This window comes from Dermochelys coriacea, chromosome 6 (genome assembly GCF_009764565.3).
Source record: "Dermochelys coriacea isolate rDerCor1 chromosome 6, rDerCor1.pri.v4, whole genome shotgun sequence".
Lineage (NCBI taxonomy): Eukaryota > Metazoa > Chordata > Testudines > Dermochelyidae > Dermochelys > Dermochelys coriacea.
The window spans coordinates 10,506,786-10,530,762 of record NC_050073.1 but is presented as its reverse complement, the minus strand read 5'-3'; the positions used below and the strand labels follow the sequence as shown (position 1 = coordinate 10,530,762).

Genomic DNA, 23,977 nt, shown 5'->3' with positions numbered 1-23,977 from the left:
GACTTATTCATCTTTATGTTCCCATCTTATCTCGTCCACTGTTACCCTGTCCTTTGTAAATGATTCCTTTGATGTTTCCTGCCTTATCTTGGCTAGTTCAGCCATTCTGTCTCTTGGCTTACCATGCACTTACCTGTCCTGGTTAGCATAGACATTCTGTGTTCAGCCTGCTGATCTATTCACAGTACTTTACTAATCCTGCCTCCTAAAAAATGAGGCTTCCCCCATGTTCAATTACTCCCATCAAGCCAGGCCTAGAAGGTAGAGATTTCAGTTTGGACAGAAGGAGACAGGTTTGGAGGAGGGAGGCAGATCTGTGAGTCATTGGTATAGAGGTTGTAGGGAATTGTGTTTGTGGATGAGATTACACAGAGATAGGGGTAGAGGAGAGTAGAAGGGGACCAAAGACAGAGCCTTGTAGAACGCCACAGAAGGTGGAGGGCAGATCTCTGAAGGCATCAAAGGAGTGATTACAGAGTGTAGGAGGGAGAACATGAGAGGAGAGACATGGAGCCAAGGGAGAAAATGATTCAAGCAGAAATGGCATGGTTGACGGGGTGCAAGGTGGCGGATAATAGTTCCTTTGTCCATTTTTCCTATTTCAACAGTAACCTTACGGACAGGGACTGTCTCTTTCTATGTATTAGTACAGCTCCCAGAACGTTAAGCCATCTCTCTTCTAGTACATATCGGCTGTGATTTTCCAAGAGTCTTACTGGAAATTTGTGCCCAACTCCCACTGACTTTCAGTGCACTGGGCACCCAACTCCTTTGCACTCCTTCGATAATCCTAGGTATACTAAGGGGTCTCAGTGCAATGTAAAAGCTGGATTGCACTGTAGGCGCTGAACACAAGGCTTGTCTATTGTTTATTTCCTATTGATTGGTCTCTCTCTCCCTACCCTTGTTGATTAGGGTCTCCTTGAAGAAGGGGAAATCCCTGAGACAGAACCTTAAGGAACATGGCTTGCTGGAGGATTTCCTGAAGAAACACCCTTACAACCCGGCCTCCAAGTATTTCCCCAGCCTGGCCAACAAGTTTGCCAGTGAGCCCCTAGCAAACTACATGGACGTGAGTATGGCAGGAGAGCAGGTCTTGTAGCCTCCCTCTCCTCATCCAAGCTTCCCACTCCTTTGCCAACAGCTGAGCTCTCCCTCCTCCCAAAAGTGCCCCAACCCTCTCCCCCACCCATGTGCTTCCAACCAAGCTCCCATCTTGCTGCAGCCACGAACCTGTGCTGGGCCACCCAGTCCCCAATTGTCATTGGATGGCATTAAGAAGAACATTGGGAATAGCACTCCCAGGGTTTGCTGGCTGCCCTCTTCCAATCATGCTCTTCCACACACTGAGATTCAGGGGTCTGAGGCTAAATAATTATGTGCATTTGATCACCTGTGGCGATTGGATACCAGGAGGTGCTAGGAGCCATGCTGGGCAAAGTGATGGCAGAAAAACACCAGCTCAGGTTGAGCCTTTAGCAGGGACACTGTAGCCCAGACCCTCAGCTGGTGGAACTATGCCGGTTTACTCCCGGTGATGATCTAGCCCTTGGATGGCAAGGGTTTCCTCTTTTTTCCATTGTTTTTTGTCCTGCTTTGGCAGATCGAGTATTATGGAACCATCTCCATCGGCACCCCAGCCCAGGAGTTCTCCGTCCTCTTCGACACCGGCTCTTCCAACCTGTGGGTGCCCTCCGTGTACTGCTCCAGCACAGCCTGCAGTAAGTCACCTGTAATGCCTCTTGCCTTGACATGCCAGCTGGGGAGGTTGATTGAAATCATAGAGATTTACATTAGCAAGGAGGAACCTTAACTGAAATAATTGATTTTAATTATTTTTCTAAAGGAAGTTGATTCTCACTGGTTTGTAACCACTATACAGGTTGACTTGCAACTATATATTTACATTATATTTTGTACTTCTTTTAGCAAATCAGGGGGATACACAATGTCAATTAACATAGCTTTATACACATTTATTCAAATTCTTACTTTGTTCATTTTTTCGTTATATTAGAAAATGGTGAAGGAGATGTTTCTTATTTACTATTTTATGATTATATTTTTGGTTTCTATCAGACTCAATTTGGATGGAAATTGGAAAATTCACTTTACAATTCAAAATCTAGCTTTTTAAAAAAATGGTTAAAACTCCTTTCGATGGGCTGTATATACAAGAAAGAAAAATTTATCAAAACTTTTTTTGCCTTTAAAAATAACAGATTTATGAAACAAAGGAAGTGTTATCTGTAGTCAGTGAATTGAACTGATTGTTTCTGATCCACACGTCCTTCAAGATTTTAGAACTTGTAGAGCTCATCCTCTCACACCTAGGTTTTATTCAGAGATTGGAAGAGGAAAACGAGTGTTCCCACTTTTTCAATTCCCAGTTGGTTTCTTAAGTTGGAATGAACTAGTCTGTGAACTGAACTAGTTAATAAACTGACTTGAAGAAAGTATGCTCTCTGCACCTACAGAAGAGGCTATTGCTGTCAAAATCTTGTTTAGCCTGAAACAAAGGAGACTCTGGTTCCAAGTGCTGAGTCAGTCAAATCTTCCAGTTCTGTTGACTTTCTTTAAATCCAGAAAACATGCACTGCTTAATAGTAACCTTTGTATTTAATTTAAATTATTTTAGTAGATTTTAGTAAGTTTAGACCTTACCCTATGTTGTCATAATTTCAAAGTTAATTTTAAATAGGTTATTTTTAAAAAGAAAAATATACTGACATCTTAAAAAATCAGATTTTTTTTTATCATTGATTTTTATTCACCCGGAAAGACAGCGTGCAGCAGGTCTCCCTCCATTGTCCTTCCATATACTGCACAGTGTCATAGGTGGAATGGGCCCTAGTAAGACAAGAAGCTAAATCCACAAAGGCACTTAAATGTGGCAATGTGAGTACTGCAATGTGTGACTCTTAGGCACCCTGACCTCATCAAAGAATTCAGAGTCTCGCTAGTCACCCAAGCTCTCCGTACAATGCATGGGGAAAGTTACAAGTGTCAGTCTGTGACCATCTGATTCATCTGTACTTGCAGGAAACCACAACAAATTCAACCCATCACACTCCTCCACCTACCAGGCCACCGGCCAGAGCCTCTCCATCCAGTATGGCACTGGCAGCATGACTGGCGTCCTGGGCTATGACACGGTCCAGGTAATCACAAGAAAGGATCAAAACCATGGAAAAGACATGGTGAAGGATTTGGAGTTAGAAGGACAGGACACATCTGGGAAGCTAAAGCAGAGTATGGGTATGAACTGGGAGAGGGGGGATAGAAAAAGGGAAGAGAAGAGGCAATGAGACTAATCACAGAATATTCTCATATGTTGGAGAGACCACAGTGCAGGGCATGCCAGCCTCTGAGAACTCCCAAGGCCATCAGCCCTGTGGTAGACTTGGCAGCTTCTCCAGGGTGCAGGGTGTGTCTGATTGTGCCCATCCCTCTCCCAAGGTTGGAGACATTGTGGACACGAACCAGATCTTTGGTCTGAGTGAAACCGAGCCCGGCTTCACCTTTTACTACGCCCCCTTTGATGGGATCCTGGGTCTGGCCTTCCCCAGCATCTCCTCCTCTGGAGCCACCCCCGTCTTTGACAACATGATGAACGAGGGTTTGGTGTCTCAGGACCTCTTCTCCGTCTACCTGAGCTCGTAAGTCAGGGCTGGAAACAGCCCATCTGCTGCAGTGAGATTCACGTTCCCAATGCGCCTCTCACAATGAGTGATCCCTGCAACATTTGCATAAGAATTGCCAAAAGCAGCCACCTCTATGGTGGAACATGGCAACTGTTCTATGCTAGTGATTTAAGTTTTTGGGAGCAGAAGTGAACACTAGGGCATTGATATTAAACTGACTCGTGGGAGAAGTTTCCCCTAATATATCACCCACATGATTTCCTGGCTCAACACCTTCTAGCACCAGGTTGAACCATCTGCTCAGTACTGACTCTGAGGGAAGAGCAGCACCTACTGAGTCACTGACACAACTGCCTCAAACACCTGGGCCTTTCCTTGGTGGTCTCCCGTCCACATTTGGCCAGGCCCAAATGTGCTTAGCTTTTGAGATCAAGGAAGAGAAAGCCCAAAGTGATGTCAAAGAGGGGGTGAGGTGCTCCTCTCATCCAACCAGCCTGTCCTATCTCTGCTTACTAGATGCTGATATTCCCAGCTCTGAGTCTACACCAGCACTCCCCAGCTGTCATCCTTCTCTAACAGATGGAGCGATTGCTATTGTCTCATTAGCCGACCATTTATACGTTCTCCTTGACTCTCCTCTCTCCCTTCTCCAGCAATGGCCAGACTGGGAGCTTTGTGATGTTCGGTGGCATCGACTCATCTTACTACTCTGGGAGCCTCAACTGGATCCCTCTCTCCTCTGACACTTACTGGCAAATCACTATGGACAGGTATCGCCCACCTCTTGGCCCTTCCCCTTCAATGTTACCTTGAAAAGACAGGCAAAAGGAGATGCATGTGGGAGCCGGGGGAAGCTCAACTTAGAGTCTAGACAAGAGGAGAGACAAGAAAAGGGAGTTGGGGTCACACCGTACTTGGAGTCATAGGAAAGGGGCTCACCAGCAAGGCAGTTAGATGAGTGGTTCTCCACCTCGCCGATAACAGGACCAGAAATGACCTGTGTCTGCCACTAGTAGGGGGGCAGGGTAAGGGCAGCACCACCACCCCTGCGTCCCCTTTGCAAGGACCCCTCTCTCCCCTGTTTAGCAATAAAGTAAAGGGCAGGGTGGTCGCAAACCCTTGACATCAGTTTGTGACCCTCAGACTAGATCGGTTACAGTCCCAGAAGTTTTGTAGGACAAGGAGCGATCGGCAATAGCCAAGGAAGAAGAGGTCGAGGCTGAAACATCAGGGGAAACTTTTTGGCCATCAGCAAGAATCACCCTACAGGCCTCTCACTGCTGGCTCATGGGCTGAGTGGGAATGAGATCGGAAGTGTTTGTGGGGATGTTCCCCTGACTCTCTCTCTTGCAGCGTCACCATGAACGGAGAGACCATCGCTTGCTCTGGTGGCTGCCAGGCTATCATTGACACTGGCACTTCTCTGCTGGCTGGGCCCTCTTCTGGCATCTCCAACATCAACTCCAACATCGGCGCCAGCGATGGCACGGTAAGGGCAGGGAGAAGGGAGAGATACTTCTAGAGGTGTCTACTACACATGGATGTGATGCTCCATCTCTCTCATTGGAGAACCTAGTGCCCGAGATGTGTCTAACCTTTCCTCCGTGTGTTGCCTTCCTCCCTGCAGATCAGCTGCAGTGCCGTGAGCAGTCTGCCCAACATCATCTTCACCATCAACGGCATCGAGTTCCCTCTTCCCGCCAGTGCCTACATCACTGATGTGAGTGTCCTGCTGAGAAAGCCACCTCGGGGCTTCTTAGCCAGGGCTTGTGCCTTAGGCCATTGCCTTGAGCATGCTGGCTAAATCCCCCTGCACAGCCAGCGTGAGCCTGCAGGAGCATCACTGAGATGCAGCTCAGAGTCTGTCCCTAGTATGAGAGTGGGGCGGCAGAGAGCTCTTCCCACAAACGGATCCAGTGGGAGGGACGGTCAAGATCGAGGCAGGCCCACAGTGAAAGTGACATACTGCAAGAGCAGCGAGGCAGCCTGTAGAGCTGGCCACCGTAGGAGATCACCAGGGCAGGGGCCTTACGGGGCTAGGAGAGAATTAAATGAGCAGCTACCCCAGCTGGGAGGCTAGATCAAGAGAGATCACTGCCTTGTGCTCCAGGGCATGGGCATCTGGGCATCAGGAAGGATGTTCCTTCCCCATGATAAGAGTTTGCTCCCCTCTGAGGAGGAACAGGCAAGCTGCTTTAACAGCACACAGCAACACCAACCGGTAGATGGGACAGGCAATGGGGAAGGCCAAATCCACTTATAATCACAGCAGGATTTCTGGTGGCAGAATGTAATTGCTCCCTTTGGAATCTGGACAGGAGCCTGGAGAGAGCGCGCTTTGCCTCCCCAAGGGATATGTCATGAACAGAAGCGGTCAGGACCTTGCTTTTCTTCCCAGTTGACAGGCTACATCCCTTAGGCCTTGGCTTAGGCACTGGGGCTGTTCTGAGGGCCAGATCCACAAAGGTAGCTCACTGTGAGTTAGGCATCTAAGAAGCACCCAAAATTGGGGCCCAACTCACCAGTGTCACTCCCTGCAGCCCACAGAGGTCTCCTATTGAAGTCCTACCCAGCCTAATGCTACTTGGTTTGAGAGTTCTGAGATCCCAGCCCAAGATGGTAATAAGCACCAGCAGGGCCTATCAGGATGGTAACTCAGGGAAGTTCCCACCCAATAATTACCACGTCCTCTTTTCCCCTGATGCAGGAGTCAGGCTATTGTAACTCTGGCTTTGAAAGCATCGACGTCGGAGGGCTCTGGATCCTCGGAGACGTCTTCATCCGCCAGTATTACGTTGTCTTCGACAGGGCCAACAATCAGGTGGCCCTGGCCTCTGTGGCATGAACACAGCACCATCCATGGGGCACTGCCATGGAACACTGACCCCAGAGAGTCTCTGTTTCTCTAGAGTCCCAACACCGCTTATCGATCAAGTGACATCACCCCACACTCACCCTCTATCCCATAATTTTACCCCCAGTAGAATAAAGGAATATAAGAGCATTTGTGTGAATTGTTTCTCTTTGATGTGGTTTAGGATTGGACCCATCTTTTATTCATTTTTTGAACATTGGCTTTTAGGGCCACAGCTACCTGCCTATGAGTACTAGCAACAAATTTTAGCAGCTGTTGCATCCACTGGTCTGTAAGGACCCGGGGCTGCAGTTTATTAGCGGTGCTCCACCTACCCCCATTGTTCTGAAAGGCACATGTCTTTGCCAGTTGTTGCCTTGAATGGGATAACTCCATGAGACCACCATTATGGCCATAAGAATAAATGGTAGCCGTTGATCCCAATCCTTTCCCTGCTGGTTTACTATTTTTTTAAAAGCTGTTTTAAGAGCGCGGTTAGCCCATTCTAACTGGCCTGAACTTGGAGGTGTCCTGCTATATGCAATTTTTGCTTGATTCGAATAGCTTGACAAGGCCTTTTAGTAATATTCTTGATGAAATGGGGTCCTTGGTCCAAATCAATTTTTTTGGCATACCCCACCTGGTTATTACCGGCTCAATCAGCACACAGGCTGTTGTTTGTGCTGTGTTGCTTTGGGTGAGGATTGGTTTACTCCTTTTTGTAAATGGATTAACAGTTACCCAACAACATTGACTACCCCTGGCTTTTCTTGCTAAAGGGCCAATGTAATTAAATTGTAAACGAGCCCAACGCCCCTCTATTCTCTGGTGTTTTAGAGGCTTTTTGATTATATTAGAATTAACATTATTGGCTGTACAGGACAGACCATTATTTACAAACTATTTTATATTACTGCTTATATTTGGCACCAGCCAAGTGCTTGCAATTTAGCTAAAGATATTTTTTACTCTCAAATGCCCCCTCTCATGGGCTAGGGAAATTATTTGTGTTTTTAATGCCATGGGTACCACCCAAACTACTTTGGTTTGTCAGTTATAGCACAAACGGCTGTCTCACCGGGGACTATGCTAAAACTGGAGCCTGAACTGAGGCCTGCGTTAACTGGATCATGGCTTCCGCTGCAAAGGGCCCCTGTTTCATTGCACTCCCTTCTTTAACAATTTATGCAGTGGAGCTGCCTTTTTTGAAAATCCCTTAATAATATTTTGGGAAAAATTAACCATTCCCAAAAAGGATTTAAGAGAGGTGACATCTGTAGGAGCTGGTAATTTAAGAATCAGCTCTACTTTTTGTTTATTAGGGGAGCACCCTCCTGTCCCAAAGTCATTTCAAGATAATTTACTTGTTGGGAACACAACTGGGCTTTTTTGTTTTTTTTGATAAACCCAGCTTCCTGAATTTTTTGTAATATCCTATTTAATAATTTTTTTTTGTTTGAGTGCAAATTAGGATATTTACATAAGAAAATACACTGTTTTTTAAGGCATTTTATTTTACATTTTAACGACATAAGCATGACAAATAAGAACGGCATTGTTCCAGCCCATGGGGACCCTGGCAAAACACAACTGCTTCCGTGGAAAGGTAAAAGCAAATGTGTAATAGCTGTCCCGATGAAAAGGGATAGCAAAGGAAGCATCGGCCAAATTCAAAACTGAAAACCACCGGTCCCCTCCTACACTGGAAGCTATTACCCATAGGTGCTGACTCCATGGGTGTTCCGGGGTCCCCACCCCGCCCCCCTGCCCTAGCTCACCTCCGCCTCCGCTCCGCTCCACCTCGGCCCCTGAGCGCACCACCACGTCATCCTTCTCCCCACTCACACCCAGCACTTGCGCTGCGAAACAGCTGTTTTGCTCGGCAAGCCTGGGAGGGAGGGGAGAGGAGTGGGAACGCGGTATGCTTGGGGGAGCAGGTGGGGCCGGGGTGGGGATTTGGAGAGGGGTCCAATAGGGGTAGGGTGGGGCAGAATTAGGGCGGGGACTTTGGGGTGGAGGTGGGGCCAGGGGCGGTAGGGCAGGCGTGAACACACACTGGCACAGAAAAAAGTTGGCTCTTGTGCTATTACCTTCTGATACTTGGCCACTGCGGGGGGGGCATTGATGTGTCACCTGATTAAGGGGGCAAAAATCAACTACCAGCCTTCAGGTCTTGCTGTCACTTTTAAGGACTGGCCAGAGGGCAGATTTATTGGGACTTGACTGTTCCACTAAAACCCCTTGGCTTAAAAGCCCAGCCACTGTGGGTTTTTTTAGGCTGGCTTCTGCCTTTTTTGATAGCTATACTGCTTCTGGGGTGGGGGATCGGGATCTGTAACTAGGATTTTTGTCTCAATTTTACCACATTCTATTTTATTTTATTTTTGGCCTACATCTCCTGATGGTTTTTTTTGCAATTGCTAGAATTTTTGGAGTTCACGTTGGCCACTTTAGCTCTTTAGATGCCTTAAGGACCATTATTCAGTAGCTTGCCAAATTTTTCCTGGCTTTTAGGATGTGCTGGGAGGCATTTTTCATAGAACCGTGACAGCAAAATTAATTAACTTTTTAAATTTTGTAAAGACATTTATTTTTAAAATCCCTTATTTAGATTTTTAAAGCCAAATTGCCTTTTATGTATGTATGTATTTATTAATTTATTTAACTGATACAAAATATTTTTCAAAAAAGGAACCGTACTTTTTGCCTTATTGAACCCCTGTAAGGTCTTAATTCCAGCCGGAGGGCCAAACAGGTTTTTATTTTGGGTACTACTTAGGGAATAAGTGGCACCTGTATTTAACAACAAATTTTGTCCAAACACCCTGTCAGGGTTCCCTCCCCACTCTGAACTCTGGGGTACAGATGTTGGGACCCGCATGAAAGACCCCCCCCAAGCTTATTTCTACCAGTTTAGGTTAAAAACTTCCCCAAGGCACAAATTCTTCCTTGTCCTTGGACAGTATTGCTGCCACTACCAAGTGAGTTAGACAAAGATTCGGGAAAAGGACCACTTGGAGTTCCTGTTTCCCCAAAATATCCCCCCCAGCCCCTTCACCCCCTTTTCTGGGTAAGCTTGAGAATAATATACCAACCAAATAGGTATACACGGTGAGCACACACCAGATTTGGAGCTTTACACCTCTAGGTCATTGGTATGATTCCGAGCCCAGGTCAGCAAAGGGAGATGCAGTTAGTGGACTGGAAATAGGATAGGCAGCATGAATTTGAGTGACTTGGTTACTCAGGGGAGTGGGCTTGAGAGCCAGTTACCTCTAGGGTGCTGGTTCTATCTCACCCAGTTCTATAGTGAAAGGCTTTGTCACCTGACAGCCCTTGGGTGAAATATGTAGGTGAAATATACTGGTATTCTCCACTGTTTCCTAGTGGCATATGTTAGGGTAGGGAAGGCTTAGGTGTGAAGACTTGGTTTAGGTGTGGGTAGATGAATGCGGTTGGGAATGACAGGACTAAGGCATTGGTGGGCTATGGAGCCCACCAGTGGAGGAGAAGAAGGAAGAGATGTCCTTGGGTAGAGGGTAAGTTCATAATGACATAGGATTTAGGGGAGAGAAAAGGAGATCCTGGATGGCCCTCAAACTGGCGAGTGATTATCTGCACCAGGAGCAGATCATGGGCTCAAATCTCCATGGCTGGGATGTGTGGGGAGGCCTAGCTGCTTAGCCCTGATACTGCAGCCATCCTATTCCTGGCAGGAGGCCATCCACGGACTTGGGCGCCAGGCCATGTGCCCACAGCCAGAAGCAGCTGCTCTGCCTGAAATCACAATGAGAATCCCATGAGATTAGACAACAGCATTTAACTTTCCATTTAGCACTATCCACTCCTAACCCTGTGGGGGACAAGCAAACACCAGGGGAAGGATGAGGTTTCCACGTAACTAGGAGTAAAGTCGCCTTAGGCCAGCAACAACCCTAACAAAGGGGCCTAGAACTGGGCAGGCCTAACTTTGCCACATTGTGTATGAAATCTTATCAGTTCATACAAGTTTATCTGAGCGGAACTGGTCCTGAAAATCAGCTTATCCCCTGTTACCCCACAGTGAGGTCCTGGCATCTGGTGTTAGTCTTGCAAATGGGCAGGTATTTTCCATTCCCCACTCTAGATTTTTCAAGAAGAAGACAAAATAGATCTCAGATTTAGAGAAGGGAGGTTTGCTTTGAGATGTCTGACACCAGAGAGACAATACAGGCACCTCGTAGCACCCTGAAGCAGTAAGGATTAATCCTGCCCTATAGCACCCACTGCTCTTCCAGTCTTGGGGCTCCATGCAGCTCTGCCAATGCCTCTCAATCTTGACCCGGTTTTTATAGCCTTGGGGTATAAACATACACAGAGCGCTGCCAAAGTGTCTCTCTTGGGGTTACCATATCTGAACATTCAAAAAAGAGGAGTCTCCACGCGGGGGAGGGGGAGGTATTTGCTTGTGCCCCACCGCCTCTGGCCCCACCCCAACTCCTCCCTTTCCCTTCCCCTTCCCTGCCCCCATTCCAACCTTTTCCCCAAAGTCCCTGCCCCAACTCTGCCCCCTCCCTGCCCCATTGGACCCCTTCCCCAAATCTCTGCCCCGGCCCCGCCTCCTCCCCTGAGTGTGCCATGTTCCCCCTCCTCCCCCCTCCCTCCCAGCCACACGAATCAGCTGTTTCACAGTGCAAATGCTGGGAGCTGGGGGAAAAAGTGGGCACTCTCTTGAATGATCAACATTCACTTTCTTTTTTGAACGATCAACTCTCCTTTGGGGAAAAATATTAATGGCAACATCCTGGACGTTTTTAGATATTTAAAAATTCCTCCCAGACGGCAATTTAAGAACCAAAAAGCCGGACACGTCCGGGAAAATACGGACGTATGGTAACCCTAGCCTCACTCCTGAGCCACAGGCCAGCCTGCTGTTCCAGCCCTCAGGCCTGACACATACACAGCTCTTCTGATGTCCCTCAATCCTGACGTGCAGTTCCTTGTGCTGTCTATAATTTAGGCTATTCTACAGAAAGTTGGCTGATATAACCAATTGTGTTATTCCCATTGCAGAATTCCTTGCAGCCTGCAATAATTTGTGACTGGTTTGAGGCTGAAGAGCTGAACTTGTAAGTTTGGGGCGGTGGATGGTGGAGCAGCGAGCAGACAGCTGGTGAGGGTGGCCACCGGAGTGTGAGCAGGTGGCCAGAGAGTGGTAAGCAGGTGGCCGCTGAGGGTGGCTGGTGTGTGGAGCAAGTGCCCAGGCAGCATAGCAAGGAAGGCGGCATTTACTCCCCCCACTGCAATGCGGGGAGTGAAAGATGCAAGCAGACGCACCTACGAATGTTGGGTCTTCACTGACCAAGGACAACAGCTGTGAGTGGAGTATGAAGGGGGGGGGGCCATTACAGGAACGTTGGTGTTGGATTGAAGAACCTGAAGCAAAAGTGTATTCTAGGTTGAGTGTTCTGTTCATGCTTTTATGTTTATGAATCCTGCTTGTGCTGTTTTCATAGAGTCATAGAATCATAGAATCATAGAATATCAGGGTTGGAAGGGACCCCAGAAGGTCATCTAGTCCAAACCCCCTGCTCAAAGCAGGACCAAGTCCCAGTTAAATCATCCTAGCCAGGGCTTTGTCAAGCCTGACCTTAAAAACCTCTAAGGAAGGAGATTCTACCACCTCCCTAGGTAACGCATTCCAGTGTTTCACCACCCTCTTAGTGAAAAAGTTTTTCCTAATATCCAATCTAAACCTCCCCCATTGCAACTTGAGACCATTGATCCTTTTTCTGTCATCTGCCATCACTGAGAACAATCTAGATTCATCCTCCTTGGAACTCCCTTTTAGGTGGTTGAAAGCAGCTATCAAATCCCCCCTCATTCTTCTCTTCTGCAGACTAAATAATCCCAATTCCTTCAGCCTCTCCTCATAAGTCATGTGCTCCAGCCCCCTAATCATTTTTGTTGCTCTCTGCTGGACTCTTTCCGATTTTTCCACATCCTTCTTGTAGTGTGGAGCCCAAAATTGGACACAGTACTCCAGATGAGGCCTTACCAATGCCGAATAGAGGGGAATGATCATGTCCTTAGATCTACTGGCAATGCTCCTACTTATACAGCCCAAAATGCCATTAGCCTTCTTGTCAAAAAGGGCACACTGTTGACCCATATCCAGCTTCTCATCCACTGTAATCCCAGGTCCTTTTCTGCAGAACTGCTGCCTTGCGACTTGGTCCGTAGTTTTTAGCAGTGCATTCGATGCTTCCGTCCTAAGTGCAGGACTCTGCACTTGTCCTTGTTGAACCTAAAATGGTCTCCTTTCCTGCCTATCTGGCTTCCACCTCTCTCTGGGTTGGCCAGCCTCCCAACTTCCTCTTCCCAGGGAGGCTACCTGCCTCTGTAGTCTCAAAACATGCCTCCCTTCTCCCAGGGAGAGACTGCAGCCTATTTCCATGCAGCCTCCTTCCACTGTCTGCTCCCCAGCTTTATGGAAGCCCTACCTGTTCCTGCACAGGTGGGCTTCTTCTAATTAGGGCTTTTCTCTCATCTTTAATTTCCCCCAGCTTGCTGCCTAATATGTTAATTGGCTCCTCTGTCCTACCTTAACCCCTTCAAGGGGAGTGTTGGGAGGACACGCCATCACACATGGGCAAAGTGACACACTAGGAAAAGTTTCAGAGTAGCAGCCGTGTTAGTCTGTATTTGCAAAAAGAAAAGGAGTACTTGTGGCACCTTAGAGACTAACAAATTTTTTAGAGCATAAGCTTTCGTGAGCTACAGCTTACTTATATGCATCCTATGAAGTGAGCTGTAGCTCATGAAAGCTTACACTAGGAAAATTATCTTTGCAGCAGCATTCTGAACGTGCATGACTGGGGCAAGATGGCATTTGTCAAAGGTCAGGGAAAAGAATATAACAGCAAATGAGACATGAAATGAGGAGAGTTGGGACGAGAGCTATAGTTCTGTGAAGGAAAGGCTGCATCTCAGAGAGCTTATGCAAGAAGATTTGGCAAGATTTAAACATAACCCAGATGTGAGGAGCTAGAGAAAAGTCCATGTTGAAGATGACTTCAGGTTATGGCCTGCTTGAGGGGCAGGATGGTATCGTTGCCGACAGTGATCAAGGAAAGAGATAGTGTGGGAGGGCTTGATGGGAGGAGGAAGATTAGGAGCTCTGTTTTAGTCATGTTGAGGTGGAGCTGACAGAGAGACATCCATGAGGAAATGTCAGGGAGACAGGCCTGTTGGAATTTCTTCCGAGACCCCTTCCCACTTGGCTCCCCAAACACTCAGTTTGACTCCGTATTTCTTCACTCAGGTGTCTTCAGTTGGTATACTGTAAAGCTATGCTGGGCTGATCTGACTCATCTGCAGGGGGTGGACGCAGGGTGCCTCAAGGATCCAAAGTTACACAAATAACCCTGCTTCCTTTACAGACATTTACACATCACATTCATTGCATTTACTATGTATTGTATCACACATTTTGGGATTGGCTTGGTTACTTTGTAGGAACCAATCCCTGTACAGCATGCTCTATCCATGCCATGTGTGACTTACGCATCTTTATGTTCCCATCTTAACTTATCCATTGTTACCCTGTACTTTGTAAATGATTCCCTTGATGTTCCCTGTCTTATATTGGTTAGTTCAGCCAGTCTCTCTTCGCTTACCACCCACTTACCTGTCCTGGTTAGCACAGACATTCTGTGTTCAGTCAGCTGATCTATTAACCTCTCTAATCCTGTCTCCGAAAAAATGAGGCTTCCCCCATGTTCAATTACTCCCATCAAGCCTGGCGTACAAGGCCAAGATTTCAGTTTGGACATGAGGAGACAGGTCTAGCCGAGGGAGTGTAGATTTGTGAGTTACCAGTATAGATACAGTAGTGGAATTTATGTTTGTGGATAAGATTGCTCAGAGATAAGGGATAGAAGGATAACAGAAAGGGACAAAAGATCCTTACAGAAAGTTGAAGGGTGGATCCTCTGAAGACATCAAAGAGTGATTACAGATATAGGAGGGAGAACCATGAGAATAGAGAGACATGGAAGCCAAGGGAGAACGTGATTTCAAGCAGAACAGTGTGGTCAATGGAGTCAAGGCGGCTGATAATACTTTCTTTGTCCATCTTGTCTATTTCCGCTGGGTCATCTCTCTGTCATCTCTAATACACATGTGCTGGAATTTTCCAAGGGTCCTGTGGGAATTATGTGCCCAACTCCCATTGACTTTCAGTACACTGGGACTCCAACTCCTTTACACTCCTTTGATAATCCTAAGTGTACTAAGGGGTCTCAGTGCAATGTAAAAGCTGGATTGCACAGTATTCCCTGACCACAAGGTTTGCCTACTGCTTATTTGTTACTGATCAGTCTCTCTCCCCACTCTTCTTGATTAGGGTCTCCCTGAAGAAGAAGAAATCCCTGAGGCAGAACCTTAAGGAACATGGCTTGCTGGAGGATTTCCTGAAGAAACATCCTTACAACCTGGCCTCCAAGTATTTCCCCAGCCTAGCCAATGAGGATGCCAGCTAACAAACTACATGGATGTGAGTATGGCAGGAGAGCAAGTCTTGTAGCCTCCCTCTCCTCATCCAAGCTTCCCACTCCTCTGCCAAAAGCTGATCTCTCCTCCTCCCAAAAGTGCCCCAACCCACTCCCCTACCCATGTGCTTCCAACCAAGCTCCCATCTTGCTGCTGCCAAGAACCTGTGCTGGGCCACCCAGCCTTGATTGGATGATGTCAAGGTTCCTTTGCCACTCTGAACTGTAGGGTACAGATGTGGGGACCTGCATGAAAGACCCCCTAAGCTTATTTTTACCAGCTTAGGTTAATAACTTCCCCAAGGTACAAACTTTGCCTTGTCCTTGAACCGTATGCTGCCACCACCAAGCCTGTTAAACAAAGAACAGGAAGAGAGCCCACTCGGAGATGTCTTCCCCCAAAATATCTCCCCAAACCCTACACCCCCTTTCCTGGGGAAGGCTTGATAAAAATCCTCACCAATTTATACAGGCGAACACAGACCCAAAACCCTTGGATCTTAAGAACAATGAAAAATCAATCAGGTTCTTAAAAGAAGAATTTTAATTAAAGAAAAGGTAAAAGAATCACTTCTGTAAAATCAGGATGGTAAATACCTTACAGGGTAATCAGATTCAAAACTGAGAGAATCCCTCTAGGCAAAACCTTAAGTTACAAAAAGACACAAAAACAGGAATATACCTTCCATCCAGCACAGCTTATTTTACTAGCCATTTAACAAAAGGAAATCTAATGCATTTCTAGCTAGATTATTTACTAACTGAAGTTCTGAGTCTGCATTCCTGATCTGTTTCCGGCAAAAGCATCACCCAGACAGACGAACCCTTTGTTCCCCCCCATCCCGATTTGAAAGTATCTTGTCTCCTCATTGGTTATTTTGGTCAGGTGCCAGCAAGGTTATCTTAACTTCTTAACCCTTTACAGGTGAAAGGGTTTTGCCTCTGGCCAGGATGGATTTTATAGCACTGTATACAGAAAGGTGGTTACCCTTCCCTTTATTTTTATGACAGATGGGATTAAGAAGAGAACTGGGAACAGCACTCCCAGGGTCTGCAGGCTCCCCCCTACTCACTGCCCCCTCTCACATACTGATATTTATGGGGACTAGGGCTCAATGACTCTGTGCCTCAGATGCCAGTAGGTGCTAGGAGCCATCCTTGGCAAAGTGATGGCAGAGGAACACCAGGTCAGGCTGAGCCTGTAGCGAGGGCACCATAGCTCAGACCCTCAGCTGGTGTAAATCAGCTTGGGTAGCTATAAGGGTTTACACCAGCTGAGGATCTAGCCCTTGGATGGCAATGGTTCCCTCTCTTTACATCGTTCTTTGTCCTGCTTTGGCAGATCGAGTATTATGGAACCATCTCCATCGGCACCCCAGCCCAGGAGTTCTCCGTCCTCTTCGACACTGGCTCTTCCAACCTGTGGGTGCCCTCCGTGTACTGCTTCAGCACAGCCTGCAGTAAATCACCTGTAATGCCTCTTGCCTTGATATTCTAGCTGGGCAGGTTGAATAAAATCATAGAGATTTACATTAGCAAGGAGGAACCTTAATTGAAATAACTGATTTTAATCTTGTTTTGCATTTGTACTTTTTAGTTATTTTTCTAAAGGAAGTTGATTCTCACTGGTTTGTTACCACTATAAACATGTTGAGGCCCCACCCTACTCACATCATCCCCCCTCCCTCTGTCGTTCACTCTCCCCAACCCTCTCTCACTTTCACCAGGTTGGGGCGGGGGGTGGGGTGCGGGTTCTGGGCTGAGGCCGAGGGTTTTGGAGTGTGGGAGGGGGCTCTGGGTTAAGCCTAGGGCAGGCGATTGGGGTGCATTAGGGGGTGAGGGGCGTGGGCTCTGGGAAAGAGTTTGGGTGCAGGAGGGGGCTCTGGGCTGGGGTAGGGGTGCAGGATGCAGGCTTTGGGAGGGAGTTTCAGTGTGGGAGGAGGCTCAGGGCTGGGGGTCAGGGTGGAGGAGGGGGTATGGAGTGCAGGCTCTGGGAGGGTGTTTGGGTGTGGGAGGGGGCTCAGGGCTGGGGCAGGGGTTTGGGGTGTAGGGTGCAGGCTCCGGCCAGGAGGCGCTTACCTCGGGTGGCTCCCGGTCGGTGGCGCAGCAGGGCTAAGGCGGGCTCTCTGCCTGCCCTGGTCCCACGCTGTTCCTGGAAGAAGCCAGCATGGCCCTGGGGAGGGGGAGAGGGAGAGGGGGCTCTGTGCGCTGCCCTTGCCTGCAGGCACCAACCCTGCAGCTCTCATTGGCTGCAGTTCCTGGCCAATGGGAGCTGCGGAGTTAGTGCTGGAGGTGTGGGGGGGGGCGCACAGAAACCCCCCACCTCTCCACCAGGGGCCTCAGGAACATGCTGGCTACTTCTGGAAGCAGCACAGGGCCAGGACAGGCAGGGAGCCTGTCTTAGCCCTGTTGTGCCGCTGGACTTTTAGCGGCCTAAAATCTCCTGGATTGGCTTCAGTAGCCTCCAGGAGATAGGGCCTGATTCTGGGAGACTCCCGGCGAAACCAGGAGGGTTGGCAATACACATTTATTTATGCAATTATATAGCTTAATATACAATTATTCAGATAAATAATTTGTACGTTTTTCAATTATTTTAGAGAATGGTGAGGGATGCATTTCTTATTCACTATGTAATTACTTTTTGATTTGTGTCAAACTCAATTTGAATGGAAATTGGAATTCACTTTAAAATGCAAAATCCAGCTTTAAAAAAAAATTAGTTAAAACTCCTTTGAATGGGCTGGATACATAAGAAAGAAAAATTTATCAAAACATGTTTTGCATTTAAAAATAACAGATTTATGAAACAAAGGAAGTGTTATCTGTAGTCAGTGAATTGAACTGATTGTTTCTGATCAGCGTGTCCTTCAAGATTTTAGAACTTGTAGAACTCATCCTCTCGCACCTAGTTTTTACTCAGAGATTGAGGGGAAGAGGAAAACAAGCATTCCCACTTTTCAGTTTCCAATTAGTTTCTTAAATTGGAATGAACTAGTCCATGAACTGAACTAGTTAATAAACGGATATAAAGAAAGTATTCTCTTTGCACTTGCAGAAGAGCCTACTGCTATCAAAAGCTTGTTTAGCACTTGAAGAAATTCTGTTTCCAGATTATGAGAGCATTGAAATTCCACCAGTTCCATTGACTTTCTTTAAAGGCAGAAAACATGCACTGCTTAATAATAACATCTTTATGTAATTTAGATGATTTTAGTAAGCTTAGGCCTTAACATATGTTGTCCTAATGTCAAGGTTAATTTTAAATAGGATATTTTAAATCATCTATTTTTAGTCACCTCAGAAGCCAGAGAGCAGTAGGTCTCCCTCCATTGTCCCTCCACGTACTGCATGGTGTCGGAGGGAAATCAGGCCCTAGTCAGACCCGAAGCTAGATCCACAAAGGCACTTAGGTGTGGTAATGCTGAGTGCTGCAATGCTTGACTCTTAGGCACCCTGTCCCCACTAAGGAATTCATAGCCTGTTTAGGCATCCAGGCTCTAGACAACACATGGGGAGAGTTACAAGTGTCCATCTGTGACCATCTGACTCTTCTGTACTTGCAGCAAACCACAACCAATTCAACCCATCAGACTCCTCCACCTATGAGGCCACTAATGAGAGTCTAATTCATCCAGTATGGCAGTGGCAGCATGACCAGCTTCCTGGCATATGACACCGTCCAGGTAAATCACAAGAACGGATCAAGATTAGGAGTTAAAAGGACAGGATGCATCTAGGAATCTAAAGAGGAATTCCACATGGAGTGAACCGGGAGAGGGGGATAGAGAAAGGATAGAGAAGAGAGGAGATAAAGCCAGAGAAAGAGGTGGGAGACACAAGAGCAAGCCAGAGATCATCTGCATTTTTGTATCATGCTCACTCTATTTTATCCACTTACAAGCAGAGTGCAGCTCATATGTTGGCTCATATTGAAAAGGGTAGGGTGTACAGTACAACTGCTCTCTACTGTATGAAATAGAGCTGCTCTGCTGTATATAGTCAGTGCCTTTGTATGGCAGGGAGGCTTTTAGAGAAGGAGGATCTCAGTTTTCTCTCTGCTGTTGGCATGAAGTGTGGAGTGAGTGTGGCATCCAGAATAGGAACAACTGCGAAATCCTAGGTGATCAAAGGGACTTTATAGGATTGTTAATACATATAATACCCATTGAAACTATTCTTAATGCTGGGGCCTCATTCTGATCTCAGGCTGGTAACTGCCCACTTCAGCTGAACGACTCCACAAAGAATGAAATCAAAGTCAGACCCATTAGGGCCTACGCATGTAATCCAGTCATTCATAGGCTGTTCCCATATATGACAGAGAGCAGAGTTCAGAGTTCAGCTTCTGAAAACTTCCCACCCACTAAGTTCCCTCTGGTAGGACTTAGCAGCTTCTCCTCGGGTATAGCATGTGTCTGATTGTCCCCATCCCTCCCCCAAGATTGGAGGCATTGTGAACACCAAACAGATCTTTGGCCTGAGTGAAACTGAGCCCGATACAGCCTTTGAGTACTCCGAATTTGATGGGATCCTGGGTCTGGCCTTCCCAAGCATCGCCTCTTCTGGAGCTACCCCCGTTTTCAATAACATGATGAATGAGAGTTTGGTGTCCCAGGACCTCTTCTCTGTCTACCTGAGCTCGTAAGTCAGGGCTGGAAACAGCCCATCTACTGCAATGAGATTCACGTTCCTATAGTGCCTCTCACACTGAGTGACCCCTGCAATGTTTGCATTAGAATTCCCCAAAAGCAGCTGTGGTCCTTTTCTAACAGATGGGGCATTTGCTATTGTCTTGTTAGCCAATCATTCATGGATCTTCCTTGACTCTCCTCTCTCCCTTCTCCAGTGATGAGCAGAGCGGCAGCTTCGTGATGTTCAGTGGCATTGACTCATCTTACTACTCTGGGAGCCTGAACTGGATCCCTCTCTCTGCTGAGACTTAATGGCAAATCACCATGGACAGGTATCTCCCACCCCTTGGCCCTTCCCCTTCATCATGCCAGCTTGAGGAGACAGGCAAAAGGAGATGTGTGTGGGAGCTCAACTTGCAGAGTCTAGACAAGATGAGAGACAAAGGAGTAGGAATCACACCTTCCTAGGAGCTATAGGAAAGGGGTTCACCAGCAAGGAGGTTAGATCAATGGTTATCCACCTCAGGAACCTTCATCTGGCCAGCTCTGCTTAGCAATAAAGGAATGGGCAGGATGGTCACAATGCCTTGACATCTCTTTGTGACACCCAGGGTAGATCGGTCATAGTCCCAGAAGGTTGTAGGACGATGAGTGATGGGCAATAGCCACAGAAGGTTGAAGCTGAAACATTAGGGGAAAGTTCTTGGCAGTCGTAGCAAGGGGGTGATGAGGCAGCTCCACAGGCCTCTCACTGCTGGCTCATGGGCTGAGTGGGAATGAGATCGGGAGTATTTGTGGGGATGTTCCCTGACTCTCTCTCTTCCAGCATCACCATGAACGGTGAGACCATCACTTGCTCTAGTGGCTGCCAGGCTATCATTGACACTGGCATTCTCTGCTAGCTGGGCCCTCTACTGGCATCTCCAACATCAATTCCTACATCGGCACCAGCAATGGCACGGTAAGGGCAGGGAGAAGGGAGAGATACTTCTAGAGGTGTCTGTTACAGACACATGTGACACTCCATCTCTCATTGGAGAACCTAGTGCCCGAGACGTGTCTAACCTTTCCTCCATATGTTGCCTCCCTCCCGGCAGATCAGCTGCAGTGCCATGAGCAGTCTGCACAACATCATCTTCACCAGCAATGGCATCGAGTTCCATGTGCCCTCCTAGTGCCTACGTTCTTGATGTGAGTGTTCTGCTGAGAAAGCTGCCCTGGGGCCTCTAATCGAAGGCTTGTGCCTGACGCCATTGCACTGAGCATGCTGGCAATTGCCCCCTGCACAGCCGGCATGAGCCTGCAGGAGCATCAATGAGACACAGCTCAAAGTCTGTCCCCAGTTTGAGAGTGGGGAGGCAGAGAGCTCTTCTCACAAACAGTTCCAGGGGGAGGGACGGTCAAGATCAAGGCAGGCCCACAGTGAAAGTGACATACTGCAAGAGCAGTGAGGCAGCCTGTAGAGCTGGCCACCATAGGAGATCACGAGGGCAGAGGCCTTACGGGGCTAGGAGAGAATTAAATGAGCACCTATCCCAGCTGGGAGGCTAGATGAAGAGAGATCACTGCCTCGCGCTCCAGGGTATGGGCATCAGGAAGGAGTTTTCCTTCCCCGTGATAAAGGTTTGCTTCCCTCTGGGGAGGAACAGGCAAGCTGCTTTAACAGCACACAGCAACACCAGCTGGTAGCAGGCAGTGGGGAAGCTCAAATCCTCTTATAATCAAAGCAGGATTTCTGGTGGCAGAATGTAATTGCTTCCTTTGGAATATGGCCAGGAGTCTGGAGAGAGCACGCTTTGCCTCCCCAAGGGTTGTGTCATGAACAGAAGTGGTCAGGACCTTGCTTTTCTTCCCATTTGAAAGTTTGCACCCCTTAGCCTGAGGCTGTTCCTAGGCCCAAATCCACAAAGGTAGGTGAGTGGGGGTTAGATATCTAAATAGCTTCAAACATTGGGGACCAACTCACCAGTGCCACTCCTATGGCCCATAGAGATCTCCCATCAAAGCCCTGACCCAGCCTAATGCTCCTTAGCTTGGGAGCTCTGAGAGTCCAGCCGAAGATGGTACGAGCACAGGCATGTGCAGGCTCTACAGGATGATAACTCAAGGGATCATTGAAGTTCCTGCCCAGTAATTATGTCCTATTTTCCCTGGTGCAGGACTCTGGCTCTTGTAGCTCTGGCTTTGAAAGCATCGATCTCCTTATCTCCTCTGGAGAGCTCTGGATCCTTGGAGATGTCTTCATCAGTCAGTACTACGTTGTCTTCGACAGGGCCAACAACCATGTGGCCCTGGCCTCTGTGGCATGAACACAGCGTCATTCCCAGGACACTACCATGGAATCCTGAGCCCAGAGAGTCTCCGTTTCTCTAGATCCCCAACACCGCATATCGATCTAGTGACCTCACCCCACCATCGCCATCTGTCCAGTAATCTTACCCCCAGTAGAATGAAGTAATATAAGAGCATTCGAGTGAATTGTTTCTCTTTGATTCTCTTTGAATGACTCAGATTCCACCACTGTGAAAAGGGAGATGTACCTTCTGCCAGCACCGCTCAATCCTGACCGGGAGCCCCTACTTCTATTCCAGCCTTGCCCCTCCCCATCTCCCTCCGTGCCAACACTTCTCACTGCTTATCTGTTTGATTTGTTTACTTCCAACATAATGACAGGTTTCAGAGTAGCAGCCGTGTTAGTCTGTATCCATAAAAAGAACAGGAGTATTTGTGGCACCTTAGAGACTAACAAATTTATTTGAGCATAAGCTTTCATGGGCTACAGCCCACTTCATTGGATGCATAGAATGGAATATATAAGAAGAAGATAGATAGATAGATAGATAGATAGATAGATAGATAGATAGATAGATAGATACAGAGAACATGAAAAGGTGAAGAGGCTAATTAATTAAGATGAGCTATTATCAGCAGTGGAAAAAAACTTTTGTAGTGCTAATCAAGATGGCCCATTTAAACAGTTGACAAGAAGGTGTGTGGATACTTAACATGGGGAAATAGATTCAATATGTGTAATGACCCAGCCACTCCCAGTCTCTATTCAAACCCAAGTTAATGGTATCTAGTTTGCATATTAATTCAAGCTCAGCAGTTTCTCGTTGGCATCTGTTTTTGAAGCTTTTCTGTTGCAAAATTGCCACCTTTAAGTCTGTTACTGAGTGGCCAGAGGGGTTGAAGTGTTCTTCTAAATGGACACAAATCTGACATCAGGAATCAGAACATTCAAAAACCGGTAGGAGAACACTTCAACCTCTCTGGTCACTCAGTAACAGACTTAAAGGTGGCAATTTTGCAACAGAAAAGCTTCAAAAACAGACACCAACAAGAAACTGCTGAGCTTGAATTAATATGCAAATTAGATACCATTAACTTGGGTTTGAATAGAGATTGGGAGCGGCTGGGTCATTACACATATTGAATCTATTTCCCCATGTTAAGTATCCACACACCTTCTTGTCAACTGTCTAAATGGGCCATCTTGATTAGCACTACAAAGGTTTTTTTCCACTGCTGATAATAGCTCATCTTAATTAATTAGCCTCTTACAGTTTGTATGGCAACTTCCACCTTCTCTGTATGTGTATATATATATATATACTTTTTACTATATGTTCCATTCTATGCATCCGATGAAGTGGGCTGTAGCGCACGAAAGCTTATGCTCATATAAATTTGTTAGTCTCTAAGGTGCCACAAGTACTCCTGTTCTTTTTACTTCCAACAGTAACTTGTGAAATGGCTTTCTGTGTATGAGCCATGCAATCAAATCCTGATGCCTTAAGGAGGGCAGGACTGTTAATTGGTTGTCACAGCAGGCCCCATCTATCCCCAGCTGGGCCTGGAGGGCAGTGAGGTCTGTAGCCTAATGACCTGAGCTCTGTCCTCCCCTTCAGTTTCCTACGGACCTATCTGCACTGTAATGCTCCATCTGAGGGGTACAGAGAATGCTCATTGGCTGCAAAGATTCACACCCCTCATTGTATGTGCCTATCCTGCCAAGTAGCACCTTGGAGCTGGCTGGGAGCTGCCCTGTTGCCCCGTGGTTGGTGCTGTGCAGTCCCAGAGTTACACTGAAAATTCGATTTTGGGGCACTCCTAGAATAGCCTATCACCCTCTTATTCTGTTCTTCCCAAGGTAAAGGTTTCCGGGATAGTTAAGGTAACACTTAAAGGACATGGATACAACCTTTCAATAAAATGAGTGACACAGGCAGTATTCTTTCCCCAAAATCGATATCTTTTTATTAATGTAACTAGTAATCATGTATTACAATATGATCTAAAATTAAAAATCAG

General features: G+C 47.1%; 1 protein-coding gene and 1 pseudogene across 1 annotated transcript; both read left to right on the top strand.

Moving 5' to 3' along the window:
- Nucleotides 1-889: 889 nt before the first annotated feature.
- LOC119857193 (pepsin A-like) lies at nucleotides 890-6,888 on the top strand (the record flags this gene model as incomplete). Its single annotated transcript, XM_043516821.1, has 8 exons — nucleotides 890-1,072; nucleotides 1,604-1,721; nucleotides 3,043-3,161; nucleotides 3,460-3,659; nucleotides 4,298-4,414; nucleotides 4,998-5,133; nucleotides 5,272-5,364; nucleotides 6,352-6,888. Coding segments are annotated over 8 exons (1,104 nt in total), but the record flags the coding sequence as incomplete, so codon positions are not given.
- Nucleotides 6,889-11,782: 4,894 nt separating this feature from the next.
- Nucleotides 11,783-22,046, top strand: LOC119856936 (annotated as a pseudogene).
- The last annotated feature ends 1,931 nt before the right edge of the window (nucleotides 22,047-23,977 follow it).